At 35.3% G+C, this 16,297-nt stretch overlaps 1 protein-coding gene across 2 annotated transcripts; it reads left to right on the forward strand.

Moving 5' to 3' along the window:
* Window positions 1–1,550: 1,550 nt before the first annotated feature.
* On the forward strand, window positions 1,551–12,982 carry LOC121248955 (guanylate-binding protein 4). 2 transcript variants are annotated; one of them, XM_041147582.1, is made up of 17 exons: window positions 1,551–1,947; window positions 4,447–4,549; window positions 6,148–6,217; window positions 6,309–6,347; window positions 6,436–6,553; window positions 6,641–6,698; window positions 7,602–7,666; window positions 7,829–7,835; window positions 7,941–8,001; window positions 8,225–8,284; window positions 8,393–8,412; window positions 8,505–8,570; window positions 9,428–9,595; window positions 10,406–10,665; window positions 11,115–11,325; window positions 11,686–11,957; window positions 12,366–12,982. In XM_041147582.1, the coding sequence occupies exons 1-17, from the start codon at window positions 1,859–1,861 to the stop codon at window positions 12,505–12,507; spliced, it is 1,809 nt and encodes a 602-aa protein (XP_041003516.1). In that variant the 5' UTR covers window positions 1,551–1,858; the 3' UTR covers window positions 12,508–12,982. The 2 variants fall into 2 exon arrangements, with proteins under 2 accessions (XP_041003516.1, XP_041003517.1); XM_041147583.1 differs by lacking the exons at window positions 1,551–1,947; window positions 4,447–4,549 and adding an exon at window positions 4,657–5,744.
* Window positions 12,983–16,297: the final 3,315 nt, after the last annotated feature.

Genomic DNA, 16,297 nt, shown 5'->3' on the forward strand with positions numbered 1-16,297 from the left:
AACAACTAACCAATTTGTTGAGCGAATTGGTAGATATTTCCGCTGCATTACAGGGGTACTTGGGTAATTTCAGTATTCATAAGCTATCTATTGCCAAAATTCTTTTCATTTGCAATCAAATTAAAACGAGAGACTCATGTCTAGTTTGGATACTGAGAATAGTTGAGACTTCACTACTATTCATTATTTTATTATTACTTTTTACTTACTTTTTATTACTATTTAATATTCTATTATTACTTTTTTATTACTATTTACAAAATACTTAGATAACTCACTGTACAAACGCAACATATATATAATATGAAAAAATCTATTTATCATCTCAATTCTCATCATCCTCTCATCATCTCATAATGTGCCATTAGAATATAGGTTTATAAGTTAAATATAATAAATAGTTTCCAATCATCTAATGCTATATTATGGAATAATGAGAGGATGATATGAATTGAGATGATGAGTAAAATTACTCATATTAAGGGTGCAAATTTAAATTGAGAAACTGGAAAACTGGTCTGAACTGAACCGAACTAGACCGGTTCCTATATTATGAAAACCGGCCGGATTCGGTCCGATTTCAGTTCCGTAGTTTCCGGGACCGGACCGAACCGGTTGGAAAAAAAATATATAAATTAATTTTATATATTATACAAAATATTTATATATATAAGTTATATATATAATATATAATTATATATTAAATTTTTATATATAATATATATAATTATATATCATATATGAAATAATTTCATATTATAATTTATAAATTATAACATAAAATGTTAATCTTAAATATGAATATTTGTAATTTGTTTGATCATATGTTATTAATATAATTATATATAAGATAATGTTATTATAATTTATAAAATAAAAGTTTAATCTTAAAGATAAAAATTTAATTGATCATATGTTTTAATCATAATATATATATTAAATTATTACTAATATTTTATCATAAGAAGTAACATTTTATTATATATTTTTTATATTTTAAAAAAATTAGAAAATCAGATCGGACCGGACCGGAAACCCATAAAACTGGAGGTACTGGTTTAGGTGGGTAATCAGAGCGTAATCGGTTTTGAAAAATATAAAACCGATACATACCGATTCGGTCCTAAATTTTATCCAAAATCGGACCAATTACACCCTTAACTCATATAATACTGACAACGTGGACTCTCCCACAATATGAACCTCAAACTGATCCTACATATAATGTTTTCTTCTTCATTTGTTTTGGCCATATCTCTGTCTATTTCGTCGAAGTTAACCATTCATATATTAAGAGAATAAAAAATATATTAATCTATTCATTAGTATCTAAATAAATTCACTTTTTTTTTTTTTAAAGGAAAAGTTTTCGATTGCTCGAGGATTGAGGTTTAACGTTCGAAGACGTACGACCACGTCAGCTCTACAAGAAGAACGAGGATGGACCAATCATATCTTACCACCTACAAGTATGACGTAGGCATGGCATCCTTGTTTTTACTACAATAACCTCATTGTACCGACGATTTAACCTAAGCAGAGGGTTCTCGTGGTAAATTGGGAATGAAGCCGAAACACTTCAAAGGGCAGAATCCCGTACTTGTCAATGCGGAGACCCGTTCCCTGCGCCTTCCTCTGTAGATGCAAATCCTCCCTGATCAACGATTCTTAACGTACACCCTTCTCCACGGCTTCGTAGGATCACTTTCCATTACTCTTCCTTCTCTGTCTCATGTCTTCAAGACCTGTTGCTTCTCTTCCTCTTTGCCTTCTTCCCATGATTGGTTGTTCGTTTCCACGGTTCGGTGCACCCGCCTCTGACTCTAGTGCATTCAGGAGATAACAGGTCTCAGTTGCAATGGAGATCTCTCGTTGGGTTTTGCTATTGTCCTTCTTTCTCTGCCTTTTCGCATCTGGGTGTTTCTCTATCGAGAACTTCCACCAAGCGTAAGTGATTTTAACTGTTTTCTAGTTATTTGGATTTGAATCTGAGGTTAATTGGATATTTTTATTGCATTACTGGAATGGTCAAAGTTGAACATTTTGATGCTTGATTCCTATATAAAGTTTCCGTTTTTGCAATGGGTTCTTTGTAGCTTTCGTGATCTTGGTGATACGTTATGTGTGAGGGTTGGCACTTCGTAATTTGTATGTACTTTTGCTGCTTTTGGGAACGGAATTCGCTTTATCTTTCCTTGACGGAAGAAGAATAAAAACACTTTTGAGTACTCTAATTAAACAGTATCCACATTCTTTCTATATGCGTTGCATCGTCGTTTGAGCTTTACGGTAATCTTTTGTAAAATGAATCACATTGGTGTTTTGGTTAGGGTGTAATCATAAAGAGGTTGAATTGGTGTCAGTGTGAGGTAGAACAATGTAGTGCTTGGACTATGAGACAGTTTGGCCGTACTACGATCTTTTAGTTTAATTTAAGTTGCTTTAGAAGATGAATGATGGCCCAGTAGGTTGGCAGTTTCCAAAGAAAGTAGTTTTTAAGTTTTTATCTTTACTGATAAAAAAACCTAAGTATTTATAAGTTTCAAGATATACTCTTCCAATTCAAGCAGTAATTGTCAGCATACCTCATAATGTTATGGATGTGGCTATCTGCATGTTTTTTGTTGATATAAGTACAAGAAACTTACACTTTACCTTATAACCTATGGGCTAAGAGCATTAGCATTGGCTTCATCAAAGCCATCTTCAAAATTTGATGAAAAGTATATGTTTTCCATAAATTCAAAATCTCCTTACCCTACATTGGATTAGCTATTGGATTCATCAAAATAATAATATAATATTATTTTTTTAATAATAATATTTTTAATTTTTTTTTCATATTTTACAATTACACTAACCATATGTACATTAATAATTTAATTTGATACTTAAATTATTGTTTCTCAACTAGTTTTTTTTCTCAACCTAATTACCCAACAAACACATTTCACAAACTAATTTTCAAACCCAAACTAGTGGTCTACTACATATCTCCATAAATCTAACTAACTCAAGTTGCTGCCATCACACAAAATAAATAACAAGCATCTTCTCTCTCGAGCAATCATTGCTATTGACATATGATTATTGCTGAATGAAATTAAGTATATGGTTTCTGTTAGGCAGAGAGAAACATGTGAAAATGTAAAGATACTCAGATCACCATTTTCAGCTCTCAAGAACACAACCAAGTCCCTTGCAACCAGCTTCTTGTGGTTCACGAATGTGCTCCACCCAGTCGTCAACAGCGCATAATGGCATAAAAGAGTTCAGATAGCTAAATAATGAAAAAGCCCTGTGTTTATACGCATGTTTAACAACATATACTTTATACCCATGTTTAACAAAATAACAAAATAACAAAAAAAAAAAAAAAAAAAAAAAACCAGAACTATCAAAGATTCTTCCATTCAAACATTTTCATCATAACAGACCCAAATCAACAAAGTAATAAAAGGAAAAAACCCTAAAAAAACTGTTACAGAGAAAGCAAGCCAAGACCAGTACTACTTGTTGCTCCAAGGGTGAGTTTTTTTCCCCTTTTCATTTTCTGTACCAAACTCCATTCTGGGTCGTATTCATTTCATTTTCTACACAAATGTTACATAAAAACACAAAACTATATAAAAAAACTCATAAAATTTTATCTCTGGAAACTAGAACAACGAAACACCATAGAAAGAGATTAAGGAACCAAACAAATCCCAAAGATTTACCTCAAAGCCGTTGTTACCTCAAAGCCAAGACCTGGTGAAGAACCAAAGATTTGCGGTTTGGAGCTTAAATTTCTATAGAGGTAAAAATAGAGAAAGAGGGTAGCGTCGGGCTTTAGAGGGAAGAGAGAAAGAGAGAGAAAGAGAAAGGGAAGAGAGAAAATGGAGAGGAAAAATTGAAAGGGAGAAAGGAAATTTTTTTCGGATTCACGGGTGAAAGAAGTGGGAGAAAGGGACGCGGGAGAGGAAGAAAGAAATGGAATTACGGGCGAAAAGGGGAATAGCAATTGAAAGAAGTGATTTTGTAATAAAATAATCGGATAGATTATGAATATTGAGTCTTCAAATCTGAAGATGAAAATAAATTTCCTATAACTCAAAGTTTTGAGTTTTGATGTTTACCGAATTCAATGCCAACGTTTTGAACCCCTGATTCATCAAATTTTGGAAATTCCTTCATTTTAGCGAGACCGATGCGAGTGCTCTAAGGGGAAATCTATATATTTATTTATATAGATGAATTATATCCCATCATTCTTAGTGTTGTCTATTGCATCAGAGGATTGTTTTACTTGCTTCGTCCATGGTATCATGCCCTTCTTATGCTTATTGCACTCTTTTCTCGCATTGCTTTGGAGATTACTGGCTGCTTATCATTGTTCATTTGATTTTTTCCTCTTTTTGCACAATGTTTAGAGGCTGATGCACATCTTTGTTTTGGTACGTACAGGTTTCCTATTGTTGAACCTGATCCTGGACATACAAAACTTCGCCTTGCAAGGGAAGGCTTGGAGGCCATTGAGAGGATAACCACTCCTATTGCAGCTGTTGCTGTAAGCCTGAGATTCATGCTCCTGAGCATCTATATTCAACCTTTATTTTTCAATGTCATAAGAGTAAAGGAAGCAGCTCACCTCGGGTTTATTTTGTTCCCATTTCGTCCCATTCGGGGTCTAGATTTTTCCATACCATCTAAATTTGATTCTACTGTCTTTATTAAGTCATATTATATAATGATATCAATTTTTATCATCCCACCTTAGAAACTTGGCACTCACTCACTACAGATTTGCACAACTCACTCACCCCTGCATCCCCAACATCTAACTCCCTAACCTCCATATCCCCAGCGACCACTAAGAACACCACTGCTACCAAAAAGTAGCACATGAAACAGTCACAATTCTCAGCTCAGTGCTGATGATCTGAGCAATTAAGACTCCATAGCTACTGTACGCGTGGCTCCCCTCACTATTATGTAATTATGAAAGCTTCGGTCCATTACATCATCACTGATGACTATCTTACGTTCTGCGAGAGGGTTTTGGTCTATACTAGATTAGCACCCCCAAAGGAAAGCTGTGGGCATTTCTTTTTGATTCATATGTTGGGAGTTCTTTTGGTCCTCAAGGAAAGCACATGGGCATGAGGTCATCAACTGTCTCTATGATGGAACAGGTCTTGTTACACAACGTGGGAGCAATTTGAAGTTGTGTTCACATTCTTTTTGTGGAAATTTTGCAATGTATTACTTAATGTGGTTGTATACACCATGGTCATGGCAACAACATCATACTTGATGCAGCAGTACACCATGATCAGGTTGTTTTGGTGGAAATCACCATGCTCTTTACAATTCTCCATCTGTTCACCAGAATTTCCAACATAACTTTCTCACTTTACACCTTTAAACTCATTTGCTTGGCCATGATAGTGCCCTTAGAGCTCAGCAAGTTCTATGGCTCTAGCTTTCCTTGCTTGAGTATCTGCACCTACGTCAAATTCAACGACAAGTAGATCGACCCTAAAAATGTGATTCTTCAGAGCTTGTTTATTTCATGCATGTGGAAGACTGACTGGTTTCGGCAGTGGCAGTGGTGTTAACAGTTGCTATGGATGTGGAGGTTGAGGAGTTAGGCATTGAAGAGGCAGGAGGTGAGTGGGTGCAGTGATTCAATGATTTGAGGGGATGATTGAGAATGATTTTATTAAAGGAAATGGGAGCAAACTCAATTCAAGGTTTCCAAGGTTAAGAGACCTATTTGAAATCTGCGTGTTTTAATTTTTCTAAATCTTAGAAACCATAACACCCTTGGCTTGACCATTTATAGCGTTTACTTCATGCTCTGATGACCAATTTTCCTGCCTTTGCTTGATACCTATGGTAGGTTTCCACACAACTAATTGATCATTTTTATGTCTTTCAGTTCTGTTCCAACTTCACCTTACCTACAATGGGTCAATTAATAACCCATGGCTTGAAAACTGAAGCTAGCTACTCTAAGTTTGGAAAATGCCTGAATATATGGAATTTTCTGTTAGGTCATAGCATTTTGCCAAAATTCTTAAATGCTGGAATACAAACTTGTTCATGACTATCATTATCCATTCTATAATTTGAAGTGTTCATTAGATATATCTTCTTGATCAGGTAATTGGGCCATATCGCTCTGGAAAATCTTTTTTGCTTAATCAGCTTCTCTCCCTCTCTTGTTTTGAAGGTAAGACATCATTGTATGTTTTTTTCCATAAGACCATGGATTCATTGGTTTTAACAATTTGGTGTCTTTTATATTTGTTTTTGCCTCTCAGGTTTTGGTGTTGGACACATGCGTGACACAAAAACAAAAGGTAAAGCAATTGGGACATTGACATTGTGGATATGCCTAACTGTTTGTGCAGATAGAGTTTAAACTGTATCTTTGTTTTCTTTTTCCAGGTATATGGGTTTGGGGAACCCCAATAGAGTTGGATATTGATGGAGTTAGTACTTCTGTCTTATACCTTGATACAGAGGGATTTGAGAGTGTTGGGAAGTCTAATGTATATGATGACCGGTAATCTCCAACACATCATGTAATTTTGGTTTGCATTGATGATTGTAATTCTTGTACATTCCATGTTTCTAATATCTGGTTTTGCAGGATTTTTGCACTGGCGAATGTTATGAGTTCCGTGCTTATCTATAACCTTCCTGAGACAGTTAGTTGCTCTGACTTTTTACCTTTGCATTGTTTTCTTAGTTTCTATTGCTTGGGAAATTAAATGTTGAAGTGGCTTAGTGAACTGGGTTTTTGTGTACTTTAAATACGAAAAGGAAAGAGGTAGGCAGATATGTGAATGCTAGATCTGAGTTTCAAATGCTGGCTACATGGCAATGTGGAATGAGAAATTTGTGGATTTCAGTTGCTTTCTAGGTTTAGTAGGGCTGGTTAATGTGTGAAATTTAAGGTTTCTTTTAAGAACTAAAATCCAGGATGATCTAGAAAGAACAATGGATGAGCTTAAAGTTTTCTTTTTTATGTCATTGTTCCTATGGGCGGGGGCTTTAGTTGGTAACGGACTTAGTGCCCATGACCTTCTTCTTTCTAGTGTAACCTCTAGCTAGACGTTTTTTCATTTATACTTCTTGTGTACCTGGGCTTTGCCTATTCCTATGAATACAATATCTTTGATTACCTATCAAAAAACTAAAATCCAGGATGGAGGATGAGAAGAGTTGGATGACCATATCCTGGAATTTGAATGTTTACGTAGAGCAGAAATATGTTTCTAATGTGAATACAATAAACTATGTGTTTGATATGGGGAGCCTGAAAGACTGGAAGAAGTATCATAGAAAAAAGATCTTCTGATTTGGCATATAGTGATGACTGTAAACAAGAATTCACGTAAAAAAATTTCCAGATGTATTATGTCATTGATAAGACAGTCCTTTTTAGGTTCTTAAGATGCCAATTAATATAAAAATGACCACATATGAGATGCTACATCGTATATGAGGTTCCTAGCTACTACTGTCATTCAAACCCACTGTTTGCTATTGATGCCTCTCTATTGGTTTATCATGTTATTCTAATTTGTTCGTCTCAACTGTAAGCACAGATTCGTGAAGCTGACATCTCTCGTCTGTCATTTGCCGTTGAACTTGCTGAAGAATTTTACGGGAGGTATACACATCTCCAAGTTCTTTATTCCACATTTTATGTCATTACAGGATGTATGTTGTCAAAATTTTTGCTGAAAATTAGTTTTGAACATCCTACTTTTAGATACTAGACTGACTTGTTTATATTCGGTTTGAATTACAACAATACTCACATGGGGAATAGAGTGAAGGTAATCTCTTAGCCCATCTAATGTTGCTTTTATTTTTATTTTTCTTGTGTTGAATTTTATTACTAATACTTTGTTATGCATTTGAATGGCTGGATACTTGCATAGGGGCAAGATGTTGCCTTTGAACCTGCCAAACTTCTGTGGCTTATCCAGCGTGATTTTCTACGTAAGTCCAAAAATGCTTTCCTAGAACATGTTTCATTGAAGAAGTAATTAAGGAAGCCCCATGGTGTCAGGATTTTTATTGGGCTCATTACCTTTTTCCTTAGCTTTCAAGAGTATGCTGTAGGTTGGATCATGACAAGTTTTTAGCTTGGGAGATAACCTAAGCATGATGCCTCATTTGTTCTATTTAGGCAGAAAATAACAATTTTGTTGCTGTTTTGCAGAAGGGAAGTCTGTGCAAGAAATGGTGGATGACGCTCTTCAACGTGTCCCAAATAATGATGGTAATTGTTTACCCTGATTGCATTCATCACTGAATAAGTTCTGTTACAGTACCCTTACTGCAGTTTTATAACAAAGTTTTGGTTGTGGTGCACTTGTCATAATGGCAGGGGACAAAAACATTGAAATGGTAATATCTCTTCCTGATTGCTGCTTGCCAATTATTAATATAGTATGACCACTCTGGACTTCTGAGTTTACTCTTTCTGTGACTTTTATCAGGTTAATCAAATTAGGGACTCATTGGCCATTATGGGTGATAACAGCACAGCCTTTAGCTTACCACAAGTATGTCTTTGCCCCCATTTCTTTATAATCTCTTTCAGCCCCCTTTTGTTCTTCATTTTGATTGCCATTAATAAACCTAAGTACTAATAGACAGCTGGGTTACAAGGCATGTTGACTTCCTAAGCTTATTGGGTGAAAAGGACACTTGAAATGTGGGAGGTACCCTTGTTGGACATAAATATGACATGGAAACAGTGATTTGCTGGCGTTGGATATGAGAAGTATACAACTTTTGGTCGAACTCGTGCCCATTAAATGTGTCTGGCAAAGGAAAAGAGTTAATCCATGATCTGTTTGATGTTTTGTTGGTAGTTTTTGTCATATTTTCATGTAGTATGTGGTCAGTTTTACATAAGATGAATTGGGTGAGTATCAATTTTTTCCTTTTATGCTAGTGTATAAAACTGATTTCTCTGGTGCTCTGGAATAATGATGCAAATGTTTTTTTCTCCCAAAATGTGTATCAGGGCGACTAACTTTTTAAAGCTTCACAGTTTCCAATATGTTAAAACTCCATATTCTGGTTCATTTATTCTAATAACCAATCTCAAATAGCTGGCTTGTGACCTTTGTTGTCATGGATGTTGGGAAAGCACCAAACTTTGACCATTCACGGTCATACTGAGAGAGAGAGGTGTGCATCAGGTTTCTAATGAAATTTCTGATTTGCTAGTAAAGTGTGCATCAGGTTTCTCTTCTCTCTAATGAAATTTTTTATGTCCTTTAAGGTCATATGGCTTTGTTTATTTGTTGGTTTTGCTGTAAATCCAGGCTATTTGTTAGCAAATACAAACACCTGCTGTTAAATTTTTTGCATCTGATGATCTTGTTGACCCCTCGTGTGAACTTTTGAACAGCCCCATCTCCAGCGAACAAAACTTTGTGACATGAAGGATGGTGAACTCGATTCTATATATGTCAGGAAGCGAGAGCAATTGAAACAACTTGTTGCCGGCATTATTCGTCCGAAGATTGTTCAGGGTAAAACCTTAAATGGAAAGGAGTTTGTATATTTCCTGGAGCAGGTACCTCCCTGTAGTCTCGAAATTGTAGTTTAAACTTATCTATAATGAGAATGAAGTCCTCATGTAAGTGTCACTATTGGGAGGTGATGTGAAACTCAATTGGCGATTGTTTGATACTGAGAATTGGAAATTGAACATGCTAAAAAACCATGCAAGTTCCGTCTCTTCCTCTTTAATAGTACAGATTTGTAAACTGCTTTTATTTGTCTAATTTAAAGTGGCCTTTGCCTCTTGAGATTGTATTGGTTAATGTCCCTATATGGGGAGTACTGCCTATTCTTTCTTAAAAAATACGATCACTGTGAGGGCCTTCTGAAGAAGTTCAAAGGGAAGGGGTTCAAATCACTCAAAACAATTCACTAGTGCTTAGTGGTTGCTAGGTTTTTCCAGTTTATACTTCCTATGTACTTGGGCTATGCAATTTCGTATCAAGAAACAAAAATCAATAAAGTTTGTTTCTTACTTGTAATAAAAAAAAGTGTAGATGGGTCATAACTGGTCCACATGCCTTAGTTGTATCTAGTGATGGCTGTGGATTGATGCTCTTGACAAGTGGCTACTTCTACTTTTTACTTACATTTAAAATGAACCAACTGGCATTTTCTCCCCCCATAAAGAAAGGGCGAAGAGTGAAGTGAAATCATGGGTTCAATCCGCAACAGTGCCTAAGTCCCATATACTTATTAAAGAAACTTGAAGATTATAACTAGTCATAAACTTGAACAAGGTTTCTGAAGTTTGTAATAATGATGTAATTTATTTATATACATTCCATTTAACTATATATTTTTTTTAATTATTTAATTCTAGATACTTGAAGCCTTGAATAAAGGGGAGATCCCATCAACAGGCTCTCTGGTGGAGGTTTTCAATAAAGGTATTCTTGACCGATGCTTGAAGCTATACAGTGAAAAGATGGAAAAACTGGGCTTACCTCTCTCTGAGACAGCTCTGCAAGATGCCCATGAAAGGTCCAGAGATGAAGCAATGCAAGTTTTTGATCAGCAGCATTTTGGACGACATCATGCAAAGAAATCAGTCATGCAACTGGATGAAGAAATAGAAAAGGTATGGGTCAGGCGGTTTTAGTAAAATGATTGTTTGATATATAAATTCATTTACATTCTTCCATTGCACTGTGAAATAGATGAACAGTTCCATAACTAGTGGTTTCTTATGAAACTTGATTGAGCAAGCACACAAAGTGACTTATGTATTCAGTAGCCCAAAGAAAAAGTTAATTTTATGTGCAGTGGTAAGTAGTCAATACATTGTTGCCCTTTTATTTCTGTTTCACGATCATGCTGTTTGTAATAAATTATCTTGAGATGTTCAACCACTGGTGGCCCAGCAGTATTGGACATCTGGTGGCACTTTCTCTACTGCATTTTAAAGTTTAAAGGCAATACCCCGTCTTTTATATTTATTATAGGCACACCCATTTTCATGAATAAGCTATGAAGTTTGCAATGTTTTGAAATGTCATGCTCTTATATTCCTTTTTAAATTTTGTATAGACGCATAAGAATGTTATTATGGCAAATGAATATCAATCATCAAAGCTCTGTGAGGCACTCTATACCGGATGCGAGGACAAGATGGACCAGCTTCAAGTTCTTAGGCTTCCATCCATGGCAAAATTCAATGCAGGTTTCCTTCAATGCAACCAAAGTTTTGAGCTCGAGTGTGTTGGACCGTCAAAAGAAAATTACGAGCAGCGGATGAAGAAGGTTAGGGTTTTTTTGTTTTGCTCAAAATTTTCCTTTCAAGTTGTTGAACATCAGAGTTAATTTCAAGATTGATGCTTAGGCTATTGAGAGGGAAGCGCATGCTAGACTCTAATTCTGTTGCATAATCCTCACAGGTGGTGTTTATTAATGAAATAATATTCAATTTAGAGAAATAATAAAGATGAAGATAGGAATAAAAGATAGTAAACTTTCATTTTTTTGGTGATAGAAATGAAGGACTTGTTTTAATTGCTTTATCGATAAAATTAAACTATTTTATTTGCAAGTGTCCAAAATTGAAACATGCCACTCTTTCAATCTACTGAACTGTATACATGAATGTACCATATAAATCTGCAGATGTTGGGGAAGTCACGATCTCTCTTTATCAAGGAATATAATCACAGGCTCTTCAATTGGTTGGTGGCATTCTCCCTTGTCATGGTAGTGGTGGGCCGGTTTATCATAAAGTTTATTTTGATTGAAATTGGGGCATGGATACTCTTTATCTTCTTGGAGACATATACGAGGATGTTTTGGTCAGCAGAGTCGCTTTACTACAATCCAGCCTGGCATTTCATAGTTGCCACTTGGGAAACACTTGTTTACAGCCCTATCCTAGATTTGGACAGGTAATGAGATGGTTATTCTTTTGCACATCTCTTGTCACCTCAATCTTGTGTTTGGGTGCCTGCAAGATTGTGTTTAATAAATTTTTCAATTCTTAACAAAGCAAAATCTAGTGCCATTGTTGCTGCATGGTGTTGCACCTCTAAATGAAGGAGCTAGATTTACTTTAGAGCCACATGTGTACCATCATAGTAAAATGCAAGGGTTTCCTACATACAAATATGTTCTCTATCAGCTTTCTAGCTAAAGATATATGTCTTCTCCTTCTTTTCCAAATATGTTCTTATCCTGCATTTGAGTTGCGTCTAGTAGCTACTTGTAAAAAAAAATGTTGCATGTTGAGTAGCATTTCTTCTTTGATTTATATCTTGTATTGTATTTATCGTATTATTTTGTATTGTTTGAGACAGATGGGCTCTTCCCATGGGTTTCATGTTGGCGATTGCTATAGTATATTGGCGTTGTTACGGGGGAAGAAAACACGGAACTCGTTGGCTATTACCCCTGTACAACAATCACAAAAGTGGCCCAAATCGGCCAAGATCAGATTAGAAGTGTAGCAACTGTGTGCTTGAAGCTTCTGGTATGCTCCTGTTCAATCACACGATTTATACATGAAGCCCGCCAATTCATTCTTGGGTCCTCCCTCGGTAGAGATTTTATTGCAAAACTGTGAAGAGGGGAAAGATAGTTGGCTGTTCTGCAAAGTGTCTGCAACTGTAGATCTCCAAATGGTTTCTGTTCTATTGATTATTTCAAAGGTCTATTATTCCACATTTGTCATTAAATTACCCAGTAAATTGGAATGTGATCATATGTTTAGAAGGGGGAAAAGAAAGAAGAAGAAAGGAACATAGGACAAAGAAGAAGAGAATTTGTTTTAAAGGAGTGACACTTGCTTCGAAATTCTTTCTCGCTACTAGGTCTACTGACATGAAATTAGATTTTTTCTTTTTCTTTTGTGAAATAACTGTTAAAAATAACATCTATTCATTTATTAATTGCATGCGTTCGATGAATTGCATGATGAATGTGCGCGATCTGTTTATTATACATCATGTGCACAAGTTTCATTGGATCTTACCTCAATCTATTTTGGCGGGCATGAACTCTCCATAAGCTTTTAGCATCCGAAAGTGTCATCTGTCCGATCTATCCTAAATATTTTTGTACAAATCAAGGGATCGAGGGATAAACAACATACAGATCTCATGGTATTTCATGTTGAGGTCTACATTCGGACAATGTTATCTTTCGGGGGGTTTACATACTCTCTCTCTCTCTGAATTATAGAACATATTTAAGACAAATAATTGTATAGATCGATGGAGTTTTAGGCCCCTTTTGGATGTTAAATTGAGTAAAGATAAGTTGAGTTTTTTTATGAATAATAGTGAGTTGAGATGGTGAAGTGAGTTTTATAGGGTCCACCTAAGATGAGTTTAGATGTATTTATAAAAAATTGAAAAAGGTTATGGGTCTCATGTGTAAAGAAGTGTTGAGTTGAAAAAGGTTGTGGGTTCCACGTGTAAAGAAGTTTTAAGTTGAGATGAATTTAATAATTTGAGAGTTGAGTATTTAGATGTTAAGATGAGTTTTAGTCGATTCAATACTAGATGAGTTTTTTCAGTAGGATCAAGTTGCTTGCATGCCAAACGCGCTTGCGTGGCCTTGCGTGGGCAGTCACATGTATCATGCAACGCACGTTTATAATCACATGATTTTCATTAATATTATCATAAAACTTGTTATGTCTTTAATTTGTTTAGAAGTGAAGCTAAAAATTCTTCAACTTATGTGTTAAAAGGATTTTGAAGAAGAATCACGGAATATATATATATATATATATATATATATATATATATATATATATATATATATGGCTCTGATACCACAAAGACGCGGAATGAAGGACAAACAAAGATAGATCAAGTAAGACCAAATAACTGGAAGCAACAGAATATGAAACAGGATAATAAATCAGAGTATGCACAATTAAGAACAGGCGGCAGAACTGGCTATATGCATGAATGCAAAATATAAAAAATAAATAGATGCAAAAATAACAATTTGCATTGAAATATAAGCTTAGTAAAATTACAAGTTTAAAATTACAAGTTTTAAACGTACAGAAGAATAGGTGGAGAAAGGTGTGCGGAAGAAGAGAATGAAGGTGATTTCTGAAAGAAGGAGGAGAATTAAGCTTGCCTTCCTTGAACCAGAGGTACCCCTTTTATAGATGAAGGGGTCGCCTTTTACAATAATTGAAACAGTAGAGTCCGTGAGTGAATAGTAATTGGGACTGTTCATTCAAGTGAAAGTAAAATCATGATGTCTTCAGATTGCTTTCTTAGCTTGTCTTGCGGGAGCATCTGTTTTGACATAAAGCAATGGACATCTTTGACAGAAGGTACTTGTCAGTCTGAGAGACGGCAGTCTTCCTTCGTCTGGTAGTATCAGTAATGGAGCAATGGATCATTCATCGTCAGATAATCTTGGGGTTCCTTCCGAATCATGTCCAAAAATATTTGAGTAGGGATCAGCCACGGAGGCTTCTGATGATGCCTCTGATTTTTTATCTTCATCAGAATTGTCATTTTCTAAGGATTTTTTAAAAAGTTGAATTAAATCTTTTTTGCTTAATCCTTTAAGAACATTGGTCTTCTTTTTGGATTTTGAAGATTTCTTAGTGGAGGAAGCGCTGGTTGCTTTTCCTCGTTGTGAAGTAGTTGGTGAAGCAGGTGCCTGGATTTGGAGATATTCAGTAGAAACAAGAGAACCATGTGTGATAGCAGGAAATTCTTCTTTGTTGTGCAGATCTGGCGCAGTTTGTGGGAAGTCTCTGATCACATAATCAATAATGTTTTGGGTATAGGGAAACATATCCCACCATTTTGTGAAAGCATAACGGACTAAGATATCACCATTTCTCTCATAGTTTCATTTCATGATCCAATGAATCTTGTACCATTTGCAGAAATGGAGACAGTAAGGAAACTTAGCCATATTTTTGTCTAGTTTAGAACAAACAGCATTGGAAAAACATTTGAATGCTTTGAGTAGGGGATCAGGAAAGTTTTCAGGAATAACATGGTGAAACCAGAAGGGTAATTTTCCTTTAAACTTTTTATCAAAGTTGAGAAACCATGAATAACTCATATCAGGAACTTGGAAAAACATGAATATGTTCCAAGTATTGATGTAGTCATAATAGTTATAGGAAATATCTGTATTAGCAAGTCTTTTAGAAGTAAAGGGGTTGGTTCCCTAGTCTTCTTCTGTTATGATACGAAGAATATAAGCACTGTGGTAGATTAATTTTATTTTATCAGTCTTGTCATAAATGAGTTTTATGACAATTGAATCAGTTTGAACTAAGAGGCTGGAATAAAATTGAAGATTTTTTGTGGAATCTTCAGGGATCCAATGAAATCCAGGGGAAAAGTAAGATGAAACAATTTTAAAAGGGTCTGTATATACAGACCGATTTGGTTCAATGTAAAATAGATTGGTTGAATGCATCTTCCGTATATACTCAGTTTTGGACTAGGGAAGTAAATACCGAGTAACAGGTGCTGAAGCAATGGCTTTAGCGTATGGATCATATGGGATAGAAACAGTTGAAGTAAAAGAAGCAGGTTGAATTACTTTGCCGAGGGTAGTGAACCTATTGGCAATTTCAACAGGTGAAGCAGGCTCATTCTTGATGAGTTTTTTGTCAGGGATGGGGGTGGAGCAGTTGTTTATTTTTATTTTCCTTTTTTCTTGCTCATGGTTTGGTGTCTGTAAGAATTCACGGGTAAGAAAATTAGGGATAAAATTATTAGAACCTTTGATATATTCAATATCAAAATAAAAAATACTTAAAATAGCTTGACATCATACAAAAATATGTTTTGATGCAATGTTTTCAACATCTTTTTCTAATACATACTTAGCACTTTTGCAATCAATTCTTAATGAGAACTTCTTAATAAGCAAATCACTTTGAAATTTAGAGATACATAGCACTATAGATAAAATTTCTTTTTTAATAGTACTATAATTACTCTGTGCAGAGTTCCAGACTCCAGAATGGAAGTGAACTATTTGTTCAGAAGAGTCTGGCGAAATAATTTGTTTCAGAATGCCACCATAACCAATGTTAGAGGCGTCTGTTTCAACAATTTTAAAAGAATTAGTAGTAGAAATACCAAGGCACGGAAGAGTTTTGACATGTGCCTTAATCTGTTTAACAATGGTTGTATGAACTTCTGTCCAAGGAGTATGATTTTTCTGTAGTCGTTGAAACAAAGAACGGTATTGTTTCCTCACATCTTGGTAGAATTCATCAACATAATTA

This window comes from Juglans microcarpa x Juglans regia, chromosome 2D (genome assembly GCF_004785595.1).
Source record: "Juglans microcarpa x Juglans regia isolate MS1-56 chromosome 2D, Jm3101_v1.0, whole genome shotgun sequence".
Taxonomy (NCBI): Eukaryota; Viridiplantae; Streptophyta; class Magnoliopsida; order Fagales; family Juglandaceae; genus Juglans; species Juglans microcarpa x Juglans regia.